Genomic DNA, 21,745 nt, shown 5'->3' with positions numbered 1-21,745 from the left:
TTACCAGTGAAGAAGGTATCAGTACAGTTTTCCTGAGAAAAGTGAATATAGAATTGCATCTTGGACAAGCCAGTTCAGACTAGGATTGCTGAGAAAGAGGTGGTCCAAACACAAAGTCACTTGGTTGGGTCATCTGGAAGGGAGAAATTTTATAGTTATAACTGATTTGTAAGAAATCAGATCTGAGTGAGAACACCTTGAGTGACAAAGAAAGAGCTGAACACCTTTCTGCATCTTTTTGAAAATCTGTTAATCCTGTCTTAAACTGGAAATTTTAAAGTTGATAGCCACTCCTAAAATTCAACTCTAGTGTTAATAGAAAACTATTTCTGAGGCAGAGGCTTACTATTCTTGGAACCAGGAAATATTTTAAGTTGCAAGAACAAAGGACAGCTCTGACAAAGAAACAACATTACAGCAGGAGAGACACATTTGGTGTGAGACACTAACACTCAGCATTTGAGGTGATTGATCTGTCTCCACACTTGAGCCCCTTGGTAATGTGTGCTGTGAATCTGAAGAACTGAATGTTGGCGAAGTTGGAAGCAATCAAATAAAAAGCATAACCTGCCACTGCCCTGCTTAGAAGGTGTTTAGAATGGATTGATACAATGGCTTGATACATTAATCTTATAAAGAGGTCAAGATTAGCTTGTAAAATCCTCTTGCACAGTGCAACCCCTTTCCCTGATAGATCAAAACAATCCTATACTATGCTACTTGCCCTGCTTTTTTTTCCTTATTCCCACATCCAAATGCAAGATCTGTTGTCATCCCCCAACTTTTCTTCAGCAAAAAACATGGTAATTGCTTAAGAAGAAAATCATGCCAGTTCATCCTTCAAAGCAGTTACTCTTGCTGTCAGTGATTATAAGAAGGTGAATTGTGTGCTGATTTTTTTTTTCTTCCTACTGTTACTAATGCAGTGTTAATGTTGCAATGTTAACCTGTTCTTAATGCAGTGTATTAGGATCTAACACACTTTACCAGAAAGCTCTCAGATGCTTACAACCTATAATGGGTGAGTAGAGCAATGATGTAAAAAAGTCTCATTAATCTCAGACTGAAAACTTCTGCAGCTGAAGAAGGCATTGCTGAAATTTGTCTTGAAATGGTTCATTTTTTTAGGCTACTTCGTGGACAACTGAAAACTGTGAAAGATAAGACTTTTTGAATATTTGAACATCACAATTGTTGTTGGAAGGTGAAGCAAATTTACTATGGTTCTAAAATCAACCCATATTGACAACATTAGATGCGTCTTTAGTAGCTTATGAATGTGTCAGCTTTTTATTGATTCTTTAAAATTGAACCCGGCAACAAGCAATAAGTTAATGGTATCTTTTCTTCCTCCTATATAAAGGAGAAGATTCAATATTTTAAATTTTCTGTAATTTGCTGGTAAGGTTTACAAGAAATGAGATGAAGTTAGTGTTTCCTAAGTCACCTCTGTCATTTAAACCTTTTTATATAGTTCTGTTATTTAAACCATGTTTCTAGTTAGTGGGGTGAAGACTTTGACCCAGAATAAAGTTAAGTGTGCTTTTTTCGGTCAGTGTGGTTTTTTTATGAGGCTGAATATCTGCCCCCTGGTGCATTGACTGAACTTTTCCATACTGTAGTGTCTTATAGATGTGTAGGACCAGAGGAAGAAGCATAATTACTGAAATAATACAAAAGCATCTGTGCTTGTAAAACCATGTTATTTATAGCAAAATGCACAGAGTGTGGAGTTGGAACTGATTAGTGATAGCTGCAATTAAATTTAGTACACATGGGTCTTAATGCAACATCACAGCAATTTGGCACAGCTTGCACAGATCTCTTAAACCTTAGGCAAGGTTTATTATGTCTTCGGACCATGGTTTTTGAGACACAAAGGGCTTCAAGGGCAAGAGTCTCTGGTCCATTAAGTGTTCTTTGTGCTATTGCAGTGGAATGAGACAGCCCTAAAACCAGCCCAGCTCAAACTGGCCAGAGGAGGATTCCATGTAGGGCAAGGGCAAAGAGCGTAGTGTTGTCCGCTGGGGCAGAGCTGGTGCCTGAGAACCATGCAGAGTGGTGGTGAAGGCATCTTTTTCTCTTTTTATTACTCCAGGGGCTTGCCTTCTAAGTACGTGATCTGAAAATCTTGACGCCATGAAGTTTTTACCTTCAGCAGTCCATATGTGTTGGATGCTGTGCAGCGGAACTAGGACAGCTGGTCTTTTGAGTCTGTTTTGCTGAGGCTTTCAGAAAGGATGCAGTGTAATAGCAGAAAACTCTGAAGTCGTTACAGGTCATTTGCAATGTACGGATCGGAGCTGGAGGGTTGCAAGTCTGAAGAGCTGAGTGATTTTTGGTATGGTATCATTCAGTGCTTCCCTGCTTTCAGTGGCTGTGAGTAAAACAGCTGGGAGAAACAGAGTAAAAATGGCATCTTTAGGTTTGGAATGGTACAGATGATTTTTAGGTACATAGGAGATAAATGATTTCTCTAAGCTATAGGCTAGCCCCATGTAGAGCTTGTTTACACTTTTCCCACCTGCTTTGTGTAGACCCAGCTGTGGAGCTCTGCTACTGTACTGTTGGAGTACATGGAGCTCTGTACTATTAAAAGCTAGCATAATGTTGGTGAGCCTTGTCTGGAGTAAGAAAGTCTGTATTGACATAGCTGATAATCTGATACTTTATTCAGGCTGTGCAAAAATCTTTGGGGCAGGTGAGTCCTAAGTGACACTAAAAAATCATGTAGGAATGTAAAAATTCGGCCTAATCCAAGACAGAAAAAACAAGCTTCGATTTACTAAGTTTAGGTGTTTTTTTTTGTTTTGGAGATACTCAAGCTAGAGAAGCATGAGAGAAGTGACCTTGCATTTTAACATCAGTGCTGTGATATATAGGAAAAATGAGGATATAGATATTATCCAGAAAGGATATTTGTTTTATTTCATTCCTTGTTTTGTTTGTTTCTGTGTATACTGTTTTAAAATCAAGCCTTACAAATGCTTTATTTGCAATGTTTTGTAAATCTTCCTCTATGAATTACATACCTGAGGTTTTGGTTCACTTTTTACTTTGTATGGGGAGATCTTGGCAGTTCTTAACATACTTACCACCAAGTTGTTACAGTGAATCATCTCTTATTCTGTAGTGAATAGTGCTTCAGGATGGCATGCGCCGGAGATTAATGTGACTTCAGGTGTCTATAGAAGGCACTCTCTGTCATTTGCTGTGCTGTTATAATGATGAACTATAACCAAAACACTCTGATTTAAAAAAAATTAAAAAGAAAAAAAAATTACCTGAATCATAAGAAAAAAATTTGAAGTACATGTTGCACCTCTGTTAAATGGGATGCAAAACCAAGTATGATTCTTGCTCATACATTTTGGCAGTTTTTCCACAGGCATTGTCTGCTACAGTGTGACAGTGCCTAGAATTACAAGTAAAGTTTTATGTTAGAAATAGAACACAATGGCATTGTAAATATTAAAGAAAAAAAACATACAAAGGGAAGTACGTGGGTTCTAAATTGCAGTTACATTTTGTTCATGATGAATGTGACATTTTAAATTTAGAGGAATTGCTCAGCTTCATAATGCAACATTGTATGCAGGTGTAACTTCTTTTGTATGTAAGCGCATGTTATGCTAAAAGGTGGTGTTTTAAATTGCAAATTCTGAACAGTTGCTGGAACTTCCTAGGAAGTGCCAGAATTTGTTACCAAGGCCCCTAATTCTGCTCTCCTATGCCTTTGCATTATGATCTCTAATTACATTGTTTCACACTATTTTTTCCTGCCTCATTCAGTGAACAGGATGGGTGGTGCTCAGGAATGGAGCAGCTAGTTGATATTTTAATCCTTATCATTGAGTTAGCAGCCTGTGCTTTATTTACTGCACACCATTTAAAAGTCTGTAAAGAATACGTAATTATTCATTCCCTTATGGGCTTTTCTAAAGTGCCTGGCTGAACTATTTTTATCCATTCAATTGTATTTTCATGTGCATTTTCTGGTCAATACATGTAACTTTATGTGCTATATGAAATAGACACATGTGCACACATACACGGCATACATATGTGTATATAAATATATATTTACTTTTTAAACAGAATTTTGTCATTATGCCCTTTGATAACTACTAGAATGGAAACTGAGTGTCTGTTACATACTTTAAAATAGCCTTTCATGTGGACATCGAAAGTAAACATAAAATACTGCAATTGAGTGACTAAAGACATCCATCCACATAGCTTGAATCATTCTCATATGTAACCTTGTCTTTCGTGATGCTCTTCAACTTTATGTGTATCTCTCTATGTATTCTCCACGTCAGACAAGTTGTCCCTTGTTTAAACATAGGTGGTATTCCCTGGTGGACATGACTGCAAAGAAGACTTAACTAATGTAGCATTCAGAATATAAGTTCATGTGAGAACTGGAAAAAAAGTGAGGGTAGTTGAACACTGGAACAGATTGCCCAGAGAGGTTGTGGAGTCTCCATCTTCGCAGATGTTCAAAACCCAACTGGATGTGGTCTTGAGTAACCTGCTGTAATTGGTCCTGCTTTGAGCAGATTGAACCAGAGGATCTCCAGAGGTCCCTTCCAGCCCCAGCTATTATGTGATTTATACAATGCAAGATAATCTACTTGTACTTAGCATATCTTTGTCACTGACTCTTGCAAATTTTGATACTGTTAGCAATGCATCATAGCTCTGACTGTAAGGCTTTTCTAAAACATCCCTCTGTTGTTTGAAATATTTTAATATTGCTGCTACAAAAAGGCCTAGACTTTTCCCATTGCTAATGTTAATATTTCAAATAAGCATGGAAGGCAACAGGTAAAAAATGGTGCATATAAAATCTGTATTATTTATTGTAGTACAAATACCCCACTTCTATCTCCCTGCTACTGGTTGGATGGGAGGATTACAGTACTTGTCTTAAAAAGGCCACTTCTGTTTAAAATGTTTTATTCCTAATATAGTGTAACTTTTTTCTGTTGCAGAAGGAGTTGAGCCTTCCAAGGAGAGGAAGTTTGTAAGTAGATGAAGTTTTTTCTGTTGCGCTCACAGTATAGTATGTGGTTTTGACAGTTTTTGAGTAGCCTAGTCTTCTTTTCAGGGCAGTTAAAATGAAGGTTAAATGTGCCAGCTGACCTGCCTCAAAATACATATAAAGAAACTAAGATTGTAAATGAAAACCTATGGGTTGTGCGGTGACCTTTTTTATGCCCATCCCCCTCTTCTAGAGGAGCTACTATGAGGGACTTCAAAAGTGACAAGAAGTTCTTACATTGAAACTTTTGTTTTGTATTGAAGATTTCCCTTGTTAAAAATCAAGAAAGAAATTTGGTTTCTTCATGAATAATTGAAACTTCACATGTAAATAAAACTGTTTCCTTATGAAATTCTGTGATCAGACCTGTGGATGAAAAGGTAGGAACAAGGAGTAGGTGATTTCAACTAAATTTATAGGGTTGTTAAGCTACTATTTTGATTAGTGGAAGTAAAGAGTGTATATTCTTGTATAAATTGTTACAGAGTTAGAGTAATACGAACTCAGATTATGTGCGATTTAGTTGCGCTTTGCTCAGATTTCTGTACCTTGGCTTTGTTTTCCTCATGTTTTTGAGATGTTAGGTTTTAAAGCTTGTATTTTTATTTGTATCTGTTTTATTTCTTGTTCTTCATTACTAATTTATTGAGAAAGTATTGGGATAAGAACATGGCAGAATATCTTAACAACAAACTGTTCAATTACTACTTTCTTTCAAAAAATACCTTAGGACTATAAGGCTATCACTGTACTTGGATAAACTTGTGTTAGTTTGACAACATGTGAATAAAACCCTAAGCCCTTGCACAAAAGGCCAGTTATTTGGTTTTATTTTACTGTACTTGTTTTCAACTTGATAGTGCTGTGTATCTTTTAGTGATAGTAAGGTTAGGTATGTGAATAACTGAAACTGTAATTGCATGGAAAGTGCTGTTAAGTGCTCTGTTGTTCTGACTTATATGCATACCAGAAGTCTGTACATTGTAGGACATTTGCTGACTTGGAAAAGACTTTCTTGTTTCTTGTTCTGACACATGAAAAATCTTATACTAAATAGTGAGGAAACCAATTATTTAAGAAAAGTCAAGAAAATACAAAACTAATTTCACATCAAGTATTTGATTATTGCAATGATAGAGAGGAAAACAGTTAAGGGGAATTTATTTTTGATGCCTTCTTTTGGTGCCCTTCTGCTTCATATTAACCTGAAACTTGTATGGGCAAAAGACTCCCTCTGTTGAAGTTAAGGGCTAAACTCCTGTTGACTGCAGCCAGAGCAGTAAGTGGCTCTTGAGGCTCGCTCTTTGCCCGTAGCCATGACCTTGCTTATTCTTGCTGTGAAGTTTGACATTGAAAGTTACTAGATATTTTTCTCCAAGTTTGAAAAAGGGTTGCAAAGCAGTCACCCCAATTGCATTCATATACATGTTTTTATAGCTGATCACTGAGATGTAAGTGCATATTCTGTAATGTTGCTAAGACTTTAATAAAGTATGGTAAAGGAATAGCCCCTTGTCAGCATAGTCATATCTTGTTATTAAAGTGCTTAGGATTCTGCAGATGGTATTTTACAATATCTTTAATACTGCTATCTTAGGTAACAGGGCTCATAGTGGTGAGGTTAGCAAGGGTTGTAGCATCAGGGGTTGTGTGTGTGTGCCATGTTGGCTGCTCTATTTGCAAGGCAAATGCATGTTGACATGAAGACTGAATTTCAAAATGTGAGAGGTCCTATGTTTTTATTTGCATAAGCATCTAGAGGTCCTGAATGGCTTCAGGTAGGCATGCCACTTTGTCTTCTGGAGCTTTGGAGCCAATGGCATGCCAAAGATGAAGCTTTAAGCAGGCCAGGGAGAGCTGGTTCAGGGGTGGTCAAGTAGAGCAGCTTGGAAAGCGAGGTTTGGGTTGATGAATGACTGGTCCTGATTCCTCTGCCCCACCCCCCTTCTTTGAAATGATCTGTTATTCTGTTATATGATACAATTAGAGGAGGAAAGGAAAGAGGGATGCATGAGGAAAGGTGTCTTGCTTATGGTTTGTCATGTGTATGTTTCAAAGGGCTAGCATGCAAAATATTTAAGCTTTCTTTTATAACTGTTGCATTGGTTTTTATATCTATTTTAGACAGGCTACTGGCTTGACCATACAGAGTTGTTTTCCGTTTATATGCAGATAATTTTTAAATATTTCTTCTCTGACAATGGAAAGGAGGCTGCTGATTATGTCTCAATGGGAGGGGATATGGTTTATATGATAGGGTTATATGGAAAGGTGGATATTTGGCAGGAAGCATACTGAGTATGCTTGTTTTAACAAGCTCTGGTCAGGTTTGTTGTTATCTCAACCCTTCATGCCCCACGTTGGGCGCCAAAAAGGAATGTCGTGGTTTAACCTTAAACAAGAGGTAAACCACATTCAGGAGTATGCTAATTCCTAGCAGTAGGGCTATCTACTCTAGATCATTTGAAAACAAGTGGTGTTTGACTGAATCAGAATACCAGCCTTTCCCTACGTATTCTGCTGAACCAATCAGAGCTCTTGGACTTGCCTAACTATGTGCTCAACTTGATGCCAGAAGCGGTACTTGTGTATCTTTTATTAAGTTGATCAGATATACAGTGAAAGAGGGTGATGCTGACTTACTGCCAGCAAAACCATAAGCAGAGGAGTCTACCTGTGCAGTAGCTGTTATTCCAAGTTCATGAGCAGTGGCATCCATTCCAGCACAGTGTGTTACCTGCCTCAAGTTGGCAATGCTTGTTTACTTGTTGAACCTCATCTGCCATTCGTCTGCCAGGGGTTGCCATTGGGCAGATACGTTCTTGCCGTACGTGGAGTTACTCTACTTAGTAGCTGACCTTTTGATCTAGCTCTGTGGCCGTCAACCTAAAAGCCCAACTGGCGCTCCGTAAAAAACATGCCCTCTGTTTTCACTGACATATTTATGTTACCATTGCTCAGTCCAAATACAGAGACTTCTCTGGAAACTGGCAGCTTCCCTGCCTTTTGTTACATGAGATTCAGCTGATGTAAAGGTCAGGGTAGTATGAAACTGTTTCTTGGTTTTGAAATAGAAGACTAAAGATTAAGGCCATGGTGGTGGCAGAAATCAAGAAAGAATCTATAGGGGTTGGGAAAGGAGGCATGGGGAATGTTATGTGCTTTAGGGGGAATGGTGAGAGGGGATTGAGGACATAAAGTGAAGGAAACTTGGACAGGGAGAGGGCTTAACTTTTCCACTCTTCCCTACATGGTCTGTGGCTGGGGGGCCTCATTTTGGATCTCATAAAAGAAGTTAAGCTTTCTGTGGGCATTCTACAATTAAAGCCAATTCTTATTTTACATAGTTGTTATACAGCAACTCCTAAAGAATGGAGACAAAAAGACGTTAGAAGGTTGAAGTTGACTTTAGCATAGTTGGCATAAACAGAGATAAGGGCTTCTGGTTGAGAAAGAAGTGAGCTTTTCCATCCTCAGAGCACCCCCTGGCTGTGCTGGCATAAGTGCTTGTGTGGACACAGTCAGAACTGATCCAGATTGCAGCTAGCTTCATGCAGGTGCTTTGGTGTGTCTGACTGTCCAGCTGCACAAATGTCTTGCTCGCAGCAGGGTCTGGTGGCATGAAGGCAGAATGAATGTCTTGGAGCTTTCTCTAGGCCTGTCTCCAGCAGCAAAACTGACTATGTAAACTTAACATGATTGTAAACCTGCATGGCTGTTACTATCCCACTTGCAACTCTATTGGAAAATAATATTGAAGTGTATTTCTGCACACTGCCACTACAGGCATGGATTATTTATATGTTGTTAAGATATTTTTATTGATTATTTTCACCCCAAACTTCCAAATATCAAGGGAAACATTGGTGCCTAATGTTAAGCCAGACCCAGAAATACAGATTTAATTTGATTAGTTAAGTGTTGCTAATGTCTGTGTATGAAGCATGCATATCCTTTGATGAACCAGCAAATGCCTGATTGCATCTAAAAATCCCTATCCTTTACACATTCAGAGTGTATCTAGCTAGAGTAGGTAGCCAGAGAAGATCTCTCAGTGTATGTTGTGCGTTAACCAGGTGAGTTTCACTGCTGAATTTTAGGCATCAATGTCCTTATCCTCTTTTGTTTCCTTCCCATACCCACAGAGTATAGCAAAATGAGAACTACAGAGAGACAGGGCATGAACTCAAAGGCTGTGTCATGAAAATTACCCTTAGCTTTAAGTAGGTACATTCTGGTTTAAAATCCCCTTCTTCTGAAAATGAATTAACAACAGGCTTCTGTGAGGTGGAGAGTAGCCTTCAGAAACAGTAATACTTAAAAAGAAGTAAGCAGGTAGGTAGAGGAGGTTCCTCCTTTCTTTAGAGCTTCAGTGGGTAAAGCACTTGCCCTACAAGTAAAATACCTGACCTTTCCAGACTAAATCAGTTCTCTTTCCTTTTTCTTTTGTTTAATCTGTCAATTTCAGTTTAATGCAGAGCTAGATAACTTTCATGTATTCATTTTTGCTCCATCTGTCCTTCTCCTGACATTTCTAAAACTAATTTCAATAATTATAAAATATGGACTCTAGTTCAGTAGCAGCAGTTATATAATCTACTTGCACCTGTGGAAATGTCAAAGTTGGTCACTGAATTTTCATAAAATTCATTTATGCATTACAGTGAAGCAGCTGATATCCTTGGATAACAGCAACATCAGAATGTGACCAGCCAAGAATTCAAGAGAAACAGTAGTTAAAACTACTGCTTGCTTAGGGGCTTAATTAAATAAGTTTCAAGACAGTTAATAACAGTTTTGTAAGAAAGTTTTTATCAATGACAAATATGGACTATCAGTTAACCTTAGGGAAAAAGCAGGAATGAGAAATTGAGTGGAATGGAATTATGAAATTATGCCAGCCATACTTAAAAAAAAAAAAAAAAGTAGGTGGACAAAACTGGAATTCGACAGTTTCTGTATGCATGTATATATGTATGTTTACATATAGTTATATCTATAAAAAAATTGTCTATGTATATAGGTGATCTGTGATAAGGAAAAGTGTTGAGATTGGATGCCAGAGCACCCAAAGGAAACCTCAAAAGTGAAATACATTGATTGTATAAGCCTAATTCTCTCCCAACAGCTACCTCTGAGTTTTATGTCTCTAATTGTGTAGACTTCTTTGTGGCTTGAAGGACACAACTGTCAAAGACAGTAAAGGAAATTAATTTAGAGTGAATGAAGAATTGAAAAATAGCACAAACAAAAGCCTCCAAGCACACCAAAACATGTAAGAAAGATTGTTACTTCCTTTGTCTTATGTATATATGTTTCAGGACCTGTGTACATGCTTACACATGCAGCTTTGCAGCTTTCTTCATTGAATGTATTTTTGCAGAAGTGCACTATTGTGCTGAAAGTGCTCGTGTGGTGGTACATCATTTGCAAAGCACAGAAATTCAAATTTGATTCATTATAGCTGAAGGCAGAAACTTCATTTAAGTTCTGGAAAATAGTGATTAGTTTTGGAAAATATTATCTAAACAATTTTAGACAGATGACTATAAAAATACTAGATTTTGGAGAAATAAAGTATTTTCCATGTTAATTGTAAAAGCTATTCAAAATGCAGTCTTGAGATATTCAAGTTACTGAAAATTTGTATTCCTAATTAAAATAAAAACTATTTCTCTGTTTATGCAAGTTTTAGGGCTTGTTTGGATTTTATTTTTCCTTTGAAAGTGCACAGCCTCTGCAATCTGGTGTTCATTGAGAGAAACTGAGTACCTTAAGTTACAATAATGTGCAGTATCCCATTAAAATTATTACATGAGAAAAACTAATACTTATGAGAGAACTTTCTGCAGAACACACATCAAGAGTTACACCTAAATCTGAGCAATGAGTTCCTTATGCTGTGAAATAATGTTGAACTGGAACTTTGTATTGCTGTAGCTCTCTTCTGTATATACTTCGCTGCTACTGCTGTTTGTATTTGTGTAGAGATGAAGTAAACAAGTTGACCTGAGGCGAGTGTTTTGATAAGTACCATTGTTACACTGAAAATATAGAGATTTAGATCAGTTTGTTCTTTAGAGTGTCTGCCTCTATAGCTGTGGCTCACATATCTTCTGTTGGCAGGAATTTTTACTACAAATTAGTGTGTGCTGATAGAATACTCTGATGGCAGTTTAAGGAATTCACTGTATCTGGACCAGCGATGTGGGGCAAGGTTGCCCTCAGGAAAGTCCTTGTCACATGTCTTTGTAGTGTTTTCCACCTTTGGCAGGAAGTGGAGGGGGCAAAATAGGTAAGCAAGAAGACTTGTGGGTCAGGACTGGCAGGAGCTAGCCCTTTTTGTATCCAGATTTGGATAGCTTGGGTGGTGCAGTCTGTACTGTTGGTACAGCTTTGCTTAGCTATGAATCTACCTATTCATAAAGTTGCACTTCCATTATGTATGCATCAGATCCTTTCATCACTCTTTGCCTGTGTGTTAGAGCAATAGACTTAGTTTGCTGATGTAAATTATATCTAAAAAAGAGTAACTTTCTTCTGTTGGGTTAGTTGCATCCATGTTTAGGGTTTTTCAGGCATTGTAGCAAAAAAAAAATAATAAAAGGCTTTTTTGGTGTCACAGTCAAGAATAACTGTTCTGATATCAGCAAGTAACACAGTACTGTTAAACTGTATGTCAAAGACAGAGGGCTTTTCTGGAAGGAGTAGAAGCTGTGGGTAAGGTTGAAAAGGTCTTACACTTTAGAGCCCTGAGAGTAGAACTGGCTATTTTTTCTTACATTTAATTTTCATTTCCATTTTATGTACTCATTTTCTTCAGCTTCATCTGAGTTTAAAGTAAGCGGAAACTCCACTTCAGACTTTCAAATGATTGTGTCCAATATAATAAACTTAGACCTTTGCAATAAATAACAAAGCGTTAATCGTGAAAAGAAAACTAGTCACTTTTTTGTTTTAAATTATTTGGGAGATTACCATTATATTAAATTTGAAAAATGAAATAGATTAATTATTGTTGCCAGGTAATGAATCTCTCAATTCCAAAATGGGTGGATTGTGCTCAGATGGATACTCTCCATAGCCCATGTTTGATTCTTAAGATATATATGCTTTAGTGTTAAGTGTTACTAGCACTATTTCTGTATGCGCTTCTGTGTTAAGCGAGAACATGCTCATTTAGCTGGTTTTCTCCCTGGTGGCAGTGTACTATGGTCAGTATACTGTATGGTGCTCAATAAACATATTTCTGTCTTTCTGACAAACTAAGTAGATTCAAGTCCTTAACTTTCAGGGGTTTTCTACTGCTGTCATTGAGGGGATTTTTTTCCCCTGCAAGTCTAGTTTTGTGATGTTTTGCTCTTGTTACGAGTAGATATAAAAATCCCTGTCTCCTTTTTACAGCCCTGTGTTACTGTTTCTATTGGCACCTTTTGTCACAGCCACACACTGGGAAAACAATGTCTTCTAAGCACCCCTACGTTATTTTTCTTAGTGGTGGCTTCCTAAGTGCAGCAGACCCTCTTAAGTTTCTAGATGCCTAACATTGCATTTGTCATTAAAATGCATTTTTGTTTGAAAAAGCACAAATTACCAAGATATCCAGGTCACTTTGTATGGGATAACCTTGTTGTCCTCAATATTTATCATTTCTTCAATGTTTCACCTTTGACCTTTCTGCAGTGGCTTTAAATCTCATTTCCTTATCATTGATGAAAATGCTGAATAGCATCAAGCCAGATGATAAAATTTTACAAACTCATAACCCCCCCAAAAAAACCCAAAAAACTCTTTGTACAAAGCAGATTCCTCTACTGACAACTTTTTCTGAGACCTGTTAATGAACTCTAAATATGCTTAATGCATGCTTTATGAGACAAACCATGACAAGATTTTGATGCAAATTCTGAACAAGGAATTAAAATACTTCACAAAGTCTATGTGTCTGGGCTGGTCACTTGTGTATGCCATGGGGGACAAGGGCCAGAAGCTGTGGGATCCTTATCGCATCTCTTGGGTTCCTTGTGATTGACAATAAAAAGCTCATTTTTGGACATGTTTTTTGTGTGCTTTAGGAGCCAACAGTTGCTGTAGCATGATCCTTTTCCCTTACAATCCTGCTCACTTCAGCCTCCATAAATTTTACACGTCTGCTGCCCATTGTCTGTGTTTCCTTGTTTTAAAGTTGTGTTGAGCTAATGGGAAGGATGATGGTACATGCAGTGTGCTGTGTAGCCTTGTTGCCATCGTCCTGCTTTCAGTGCAGGGTCTTCGGCAGACAAGTCCTTTGTGCTGTGGAGAGCACAGGGCTTTTGATGTTGACAACACATCCCTTGGTATTTTATGGACGTTAGTTGTGTCCATGGCTATCAGAATAGGCCATTCTGTTTAATCTTGTTGCATTGTTTCTTTTAGTGCTTTCACGTGCACATTTGCATCCCTGCTTCATTTGTGTAATAATATTATTACATATCTCTGCATGTTGTCTCTTGGCTCATGTTTTACTGGTATATGTGTGGGTTTTACACAGTGACATCCTCTCTTTACGATTCATCACATCACGTGGAAGAGAAAGGTACTATCTTTTTAAATGTAATTCATCATGTCTGTCTTCAGTGAAAGATGTATACACTGCTTGAGGATATTGTAAAGCTTTGTGGAACCTTGTTACAGGTAAATTCATGCTCATCTGTTTGTGTGTGTGCATGCACACACAGTCTTTATGTAAACATGCAAAAGTCAGATAGTGATGATTTTTTTGTGTATTTTAAAACTATTCTTTGTTATATTAATGGCACATATGTTCATCCAGCATTGTGCATTATATTCTTTAATCACCTAGATAACATTTACAAGGCCCAGAACATCACAAAATTTCTTGAAGTAATATGGCTACCTGGAAGATTGATGTCCAGAAAATGAGGTGTTCAGGTTTTAAAGCTTAATTGTGTAACGTGGTATTTATCTGTTGTTCTGTAAGTGCTGTGGTGTCTAAGTGTTTTGGGTTTGTGTGGCGGGGTTTTTTGGTAGTGGGGGAGGGGCTGCAGGGGTGGCTCCTTTGAGAAGCTGCTAGAAGCTTCCCTGGCTCCAAGTCAGACCTGCCTCTGGCCAAGGCTGAGCCCATCAGCAACAGTGGTAGTGCCTCTGGGACAACAGATTTAAGAAGGGGAACCTGCGGGGGGGAGGAGAATGGAATGTGAGACATCGAGGTCAGTGAGGAAGGAGGGGAAGAGGAGCGGGGGAGGAGGGGATGACCCTGCAGCCCATGGTGAGACATCAGGCTGTCCCCCCCCAGGCCATGGAGGGGAGCGGGGGAGCAGATGCCCACCTGCAGCCCGGGGAGGACCCCACGCCAGAGCAGGGGGATGTCCCCAAAGATGGCTGTGAGTCTGTGGGAAAGCCCACGCTGGAGCAGTCTGTGACTGAAGGACTGCAGCCCACGCAAAGGACCCACACTGGAGAAGTTCGTGGAGAACTGTCTTCTATGGGAAGACCCCACGCTGGAGCAGGGAAGAGTGAGGAGTCCTCCCCCTGAGGAGGAAGGAGCGGCGGAAGGAGTGGCAGAGACACTCTGTGATGAACTGACCCCAACCCCCATTCCCTGTCCCCCTGAGCTGCTGGTGGGGAGGAGGTAGAGAAAATTGGGAGTTGAGCTGAGCTGGGAAGGAGGGGGAGGGGGGCTAGGGAAGGTGTTCTAAAGTTTGGTTTTACTTCTCAGTATCCTTGTTTTGATTTGATTGGTAGTAAATTAAATTGATTTTGTTTTTTCCCCAAGTTGAGTATCTTTTTTGCCTGTGACCATAAGTGGTGAGTGATCCCTCCCTGTCCTTGTCTTGACCCTGGAGCTTTTCTTTGTATTTTCTCCTCATCTCACTGGGGCCAGTGGCGGGGAGGAGTGATCAAGCAGCTTTGTGATGCTTTGTTGCTGGCTGGGCTTAAACCATGACATTAAGTAATGTAAATTAGCACCTGACCCATGCTTCACCAGGTATCACGCTTCTCCACAGTGCTCTGGGTATGCTATGCCCTGCTGGAGTTTTGTTTTGGCTACTTAGGCAAGGACAGGACAGGGTCAAAAATGAAAAATAATCTTAAGTAATTCTTTATCAAAATTGTGATCAGATTAAGTCTCAAGGAAAAAGCAAAATGAAATGAGCCTCTAGGGTCAAGTCATTTTCCTGTAGGAATGTTGCAGAATTCCAGGTTGGGGGAATCACATGATTCTTGGAGGAAGCAAAGAAAATCAAGTATCTGGGTGCGTTCATGTTTTGCCTAAATTATAAAATGTTTTTGCAGTAGAATATTTTATATGAAATGTTAAATATTTAAAGTATTTGTGTACCTGCAGATAATTCTTTTATAGCACATGAGGTTCAACCTACATGTTAGAGGACCAGATCTCATGGCAAATGGATGGCTAGTGAGATGAAGGCAGATGCTGAGGTGTTAAATTAATTGAATCTCTACAAAGAAGTAGCAGTAGAACAGACCTCATCAGTTCACTACTAATACTTGAATAGTGAACCTGACAAAATGAGGCAAAAAAGAGTAATGGGATGGAGGTCTGACAAACTGGCTAATCTACTGTTCTTGCTCTTCCCATGTGACAGTCCGCTTCCTTGAGCAGCCTTTTCACTTGCGCCCTTTTTCACTGAACTGCTCTGTTTCTCTTGGTTCTGTCTTTCTATCCTGCATTACCTCTTGAACTGGCAGTTTGTGGTGTTTGCAGTGTTTCTATGTGCATAGAAGCAGCAAAGCATATAGCGAGAGCAGAGGGAAAATGCTAGGGTAATTTAATGGTGAGCTGCTGAGGCAAGGGAGTAGTGATCTCTGAGCAGCAGATTGGGGTCTAGGGATAACTTAGTTTGCAAGCGCAATAATTACATGATTAAATTCTGACTTTCAGTGAAGAATTTGGTAGATGCATGTTGAATAACAAAAATATTTCGGAAGATACTTGCTATAAGTATTTTGAAATTAGCATTGACTGTGTCCTCTCGTATGTTCTGTGAACAGAAGTTGCATTGTGAGTATGATTATTTGTCTTTGATATTAGTTCTAGTAAAACTTCAAAATTGTATGACATAAACAAAAAGAACAAATGATGATATAACCAACTGTTTTATTCTGCTGCCTGAGAAAGTACTTACCGAGTAAGAAAACTTTAGAAGAACATCATGTGGGTAATCACTGCTAGTCAGCCCAGTTTGAATTTCAAATAGTAAACATCAAAAATCTGACATACTGAAACAGCATGTTCATTGTTTGTTTTTTCCCAGTGGCATTAATTTTGGGAAGTCCAGTTTTCTTCAGTTAAGGAAAATTCGAAGTTTGTCAAAAAGAATTGTCACAAAGGAGTTGTAATGTCCTCATGAATTGCATGATCCAGGCTGCCCTATGCTGTATTGATGAATTGATTTTTTTTAGGACTGATGCTACAAAGATTTGAATAATCTCTTAATCTACAGAGAGAGCTTTCTGAGGCTATGCAATTTCTAGCTTGCACACATTTAGCCTCTGTAGGATTGGGGTCATGGTGGGGCTCAGGGGAGATTATATGATTGTTTGATGAACCTGCGCTCTGCTTAAAGAATTCTAATGATAGATTTCCTCCCCCTTTATTTTTGGTGTATGTCATGGTTTAAGCCCAGCTGGCAACAAAGCACCACAAGGCTGCTTGCTCACTTCTCCCTGGCAGTAGGATGAGGAGGAAAAAATACAAAGAAAAGCTTGTGGGTCAAGACAAGGACAAGGAGGGATCACTCACCACTTATGGTCACAGGCAGAAAAGACACTCAACTTGGGAAAAAACAAAATCAATTTAATTTACTACCAATCAAATCAAGACAGGATAATGGGAAGTAAAACCAAATCTTAAAACACATTTCCCCCATCCCTCGGTCCTTCCTGGCTCAACTCCACTCCTGATTTTTTCTACGTCCTCCCCCTCAGCGGCACAGGGGGACAGGGAATGGGCGTTGTGGTCAGTTTGTCACACACACTCTCTGCCACTCCTTCCTCCTCAGGGGGAGGAATCCTCACTGTTTACCTGCTCCAGCATCCACCTGCTCTGGCATGGGGACCTCCACGGGCTGCAGGTGGATATCTGCTCCACCGTGGACCTCCCTGGGCTGCAGGGGGACAGCCTGCCTCACCGTGGTCTTACCCACGGGCTGCAGGGAAATCTCTGCTCCAGCACCTGAAGCACCTTTCCCTCCTTCCTCACTGACGTCGCTGTCTGCAGAGGGGTTCCTCTAACGTTCCAATCCCACTACTCACTGCCAGTTCCCCTTGTTAAATCTATTCTCCCAGAAGAGCTACAACCGTTGCTGATGGGCTCGGCCTTGGCCAGAGGCAGGTCTGACTTGGAGCCAGGGAAGCTTCTAGCAGCTTCTCACAGGAGCCACCCCTGCAGACCCTTCCCTGCTACCAAAACCCTACCACACAAACTAAATACAGTAGAGATTAAAGGTGAGGTATTATCTACAAAAGTATGTTTGGTTTTATTTTAAGGAAAGAAGCACTTGGGTTTCTGCACAATATATTTGTTCCTCTGGTAGCAATGATATCACCTGTATTCTAAATGTCTGCTCTCAGGTAAAAGAGACAGTTGCTGAACATCAGGGATCTGCCTGCTTTGCATCTTCTGGCAGACATTCTGGCATTACAGATTTTCCCCTTGGAATTTTCAGTATTATTGCCATTCCATCACGAAAAGTATAGGGTGACTTTCTAGAGATGTAAGGTTCATGAAATCCCAATGAGCCACTTCTGTTTTATCTTAAAGGAGGAGGGAAGTCTTTTTCCCCCCTTCCTCTTCCCTGTGAAATGCAAATTTGAACATTTTTTATTGTTGTCAGTCTTCTAAACCAGTACTGTTGCTTATCATAAAGGATATTCATGTATTTGTTATGTGCAGTTTCTTTGTTATTCAGCTGGACTACCACAACATTATATGCCTTGGCATAAAGCATTTGAGAAACTCCTGTTTATGCAGAACACTTCATTATTTTCTGAGGAGCAAATGAAACATGCTGCCATGTGCTGGCTTCCCCCAGAACTCTTAAGTCAAGATCTTCATCCTAGTTGCTGCATAGCTTGGGATAAAAATACTGGGAAGACCACCTGAAAAAGTAGCTGCGTAGATACTTTCTAGTATTAGCCTCTTAGTTTGCAGTAGTGTACTACTACATTCTCTTATACTGTACTGTTCTGTTACATGCACCCTAGAGATTTATTTTGGATGATGCCAAATTGGAAGATCCTCTGTGAGCTGTTAATCTGATTTACTCCTACCCTTTATGGGGAGGTAAGGGACTAAACAATGAGTGTGTACAGAGCACATCTGTACTGGGAAAATGCTCTTGGATCACTGAGTTCATGTAGTGTCTTCATGTGCTTCCTTTGCTATGTCAAGAGCTGGATGGCATCTGTGCCTTCATACTGGCTGTCATCCATGACCCACAATCCTTGGCTCTCACCTTTCTCTTTCACTAAGCTGTCATATCCACTAGTCTTTTTTATGCCCAACCTACCTTCTGTGTCAGTCGCCCCATGATGTGCCCCTTTCTGAACCTTTTAGCTCTTCATGATTGTCTCCCTTTCTTTCCCCTTTTGTTCTTACAACTATCCTTCCAGCAATCCTTTGCCCTCCTAAAAATGCCAGCTTGGGGCCCTAAAGAATGGATTCTGCTCGTTAACTTGTGCCATGAGAAAGACGAGTAAAAGCTAACTTCATTTTCAGTATCAGAAGGCTGCCGCTGGATGTGAGAGGGACTGGCAATCACATGAAGTTTCAGAAGATGAATGCTTCCTTCTGGAGGACTAGGGACAACAGCTGGATGTCAGAGGAGCAGCAAAGTAGGCATGTCCTCATTGGCAGAGATCTTGAACAAACTGGGAGATGCTAACAATCCTGACGCATCTTCCTCTGAAGGCTTTATGCTGTAGACCTGGGCAACAACGTGTGAGACAGCTGCAGGAAGAGTTTGAGGAGGGGGAAGGCTGGTTTGATCTTGGGAAGGAATATGTGTCCATGGTCCCTAGACAGACTTTTAAGTTTTAAAGCAGCCAGAGTGCAGTGTGGCAGCAGGAGGCACCCTGTGCTGGCTGTCAGGGCCTCCATTGTCCAAGGCTGGGAATGGTGTCTGCTCTGTAGTTAGGTGACATTGGCTGTTTCTTGTTTGTTAGTGCCTTGTGAACATACTGCATAATGTTTGTGGCCGTGGCCATTTTTGCCTCTACCACCATTTCTGTCTCTGCCTAAAACTTCTGGGCCCGGTTGACTTCCCTCCATCCTAGTATCTGCCTCCTGCTTCCAATGGGAGTTACGGGTCATGTTTACCCTCTTATAAAGTTTTGTTGACTGAATGCAGTTCTTGGCACACTGCTGTGTTGCTGGAGGTTTTCCATGCATTCGTATTTTCAGCCTTTGCCTGAAGTGGAGCGCCTTCCTTACATGTGTGTTCTCTGGGATAGAGCAGTGGAGAGCTGGGGCAGGGATCCTGAGCCAGGTTTAGGCTTGCAGGACTGGCTCTGTGAATGTAGTTTTCCTATGGGGATAGGCATGCCAAGAACCTGGTTGCCAAGTGCTTTGTTTATGGAAGGATGGGTGATGGCTCCTGGGACTAAAATGAGGGGCAGGGACCATAAGCAGTGCTTGGGGAGGGGTTGATGGCTCACTGTGAGACTGGAGGTTGCAGAAACTGAATAGTTTACTTCCGCCAACAGCGTGAGCAGCAGGAAGGTGGGTGGCTTCTGTGGTGGGCTGAAAAGAAAAGGAGCGGATGGATGGCACCAGGACAGAGCTCTTCTTTTGTAGGTTTGAAGAAGGAAAATGCTGCTTTGGCAGGATACCTTTCTGTTTTGCAAGGGCTAAACATTAGCCAGTTCCGCCTCTTCAGTCTTTCACAAGTCTTTGCTCCCTGAGTCATGGCAGCAGCTAACCTGGCATTAGCATACTTCCCTGTAATCCACGTGTTCTTCTTCTCTGCCATCTCTTTCCTCTTGTCCTTTCTCCCAAATGTTGTAGTGTTTCCAATTCTCTGTCATGTTTTTCCCTAGCAAGCCAGTCAAGCTTAGACCTGTGAAGTTTACTAAGGTGTGTTGTGACAGCTCTCACAGGCCTCTGAAAAGGTCAGAAAGAGTACTGGGGATAAGTGGATCCATAATATTGCCATGCTTGCCTGAAATGAATGGCAGATAACTGCCACAGGGAGAGTGAGTGACAGTCTAAAAGGCTGACACAGGTTTTGGCAGTCTTTTACTTCATATTCATTGTGTGTTGGTTGCCATCGTGCAAAAGGCAGTGTAATTGCATATAATCACATTTCCTCATATCCCAGTGACTTCACTTATGAATGTTTTGTGTGGTCATGCCCCTAGGCAGTGAAGGCAAGCATAACATTTAAGACAAACATGCTATCCCAGGTGAACCTAACACGGGGCTAAGCATGCTGCTGGAAACAAACAAGTTCTAGCTTGAATAGAAAAGCTCTCCTGTGCCTTTGTAAAGGCTTTGCAGGTAACATAGATGTTGGGAACGCTTTTTTCCCCTGTACTACATGGTACTATTTTGCAGTCTGGTGACTAGAGGTGCATTCCACTTAAACGCAGCACATGATGGAAATGGGATTAAACCAGGCACGTTCTATATCCATGCGTGTGTATGGCCTTGAGACCCATCCTTAACTATTCTGTGATTCTTCTTAGTATCATTGAGATGCTGCTGAAGATGAGTTTTTATAGATTGTTTTCATACTTTGTGGATGCTTCTCTCCTAGATTCTGCTAGGAAACACTTAAAATGTTTTCATTTACATTTAAAAATATGGCTCTTTTTATGGTTTAAATGAGTCTGTCAGAAGTACCAAGAATACATCTACATATATCTAAATCCAGAAAGCTTTCAGATTACTGAAAATCTGAACTATATTTTGGTTTGTTTTTTTTTAGCCAAGTTCTACCAACAAACCATACCAGCAAATCTGTCAGGGCGGGGGGGGGGGGGGGGGAGGGAGGGGCATGAGGTAGGGATATTGTCACTCTTGAGAACCTTTTGCTGTATTGAATGTAGGGTAGAAACACTAAGCAGGAAATTACACTGGGCTGCAGGTGTAAGAAACCTGGATGACTGCTTTAGTAATTATTTTTCATTAGTGACCTAGATGATGGAATAGATGGTATTTATTAAGTTTGCAGCAGAAACAAGCTGGGAAGAATGTGAGTATATTGAAGAACAGTATGGGGTTTCAAAATCATTCTGACAACCTGGCAAAAATATACCAAGTAAAATAGGACAAGCTTGAGAGTTCTTACTTCAGCAGGAAATACTCAGCTTTTCAGATGCAAGACGGACAGGCATCAGTTTGCAGAGGAGGATCTGAGAGGTATAATGGTTTCACAGTGTGATGCTTTTGCGGGGGGGAGGGGGGAATGCGGGGAGAGGGTACACATGCTGGGAAGCTGATGTTTTGAGCTGCAAGGCATGCAGCATTATTCTACCCCACACAGAACTTGCAAGGCCTTATGCTGGAGTGCTGCATTTAGGTTTGACTGCTGTGTGTTGAGGTGGATCAGCTGGAGAACAAATAACAACTGTCAGCTGCTTTGAAAACTTGACATGATCTGTGGAAAAATATTTACCAAGCTGGGGTTATTTGCTCTAGAGAAGGGAAGGCTGAGGGGTGATTCTGAGTCT

General features: G+C 40.3%; 1 protein-coding gene across 6 annotated transcripts in view; it reads left to right on the top strand.

Annotated features, from left to right (window-relative positions):
* MAST4 (microtubule associated serine/threonine kinase family member 4) overlaps positions 1–21,745 on the top strand; it is a 312,156-nt gene that overhangs the window by 138,793 nt on the left and 151,618 nt on the right. For 5 of the 6 annotated variants that reach the window (XM_049796540.1, XM_049796539.1, XM_049796541.1 and 2 more), the window contains one exon: positions 4,998–5,029. The exons of the other annotated variant lie outside the window; for it this stretch is intronic. In XM_049796540.1, the coding sequence (XP_049652497.1) occupies positions 4,998–5,029 (32 nt within the window). The remainder of the gene's footprint in view (positions 1–4,997; positions 5,030–21,745) is intronic. 6 annotated transcript variants of the gene reach the window in all.

This window comes from Accipiter gentilis, chromosome Z (assembly GCF_929443795.1).
Source record: "Accipiter gentilis chromosome Z, bAccGen1.1, whole genome shotgun sequence".
Taxonomy (NCBI): domain Eukaryota; kingdom Metazoa; phylum Chordata; class Aves; order Accipitriformes; family Accipitridae; genus Astur; species Astur gentilis.
Note: the sequence above shows the minus strand (reverse complement) of the source record. Positions and strands in the feature narration are given on the sequence as shown.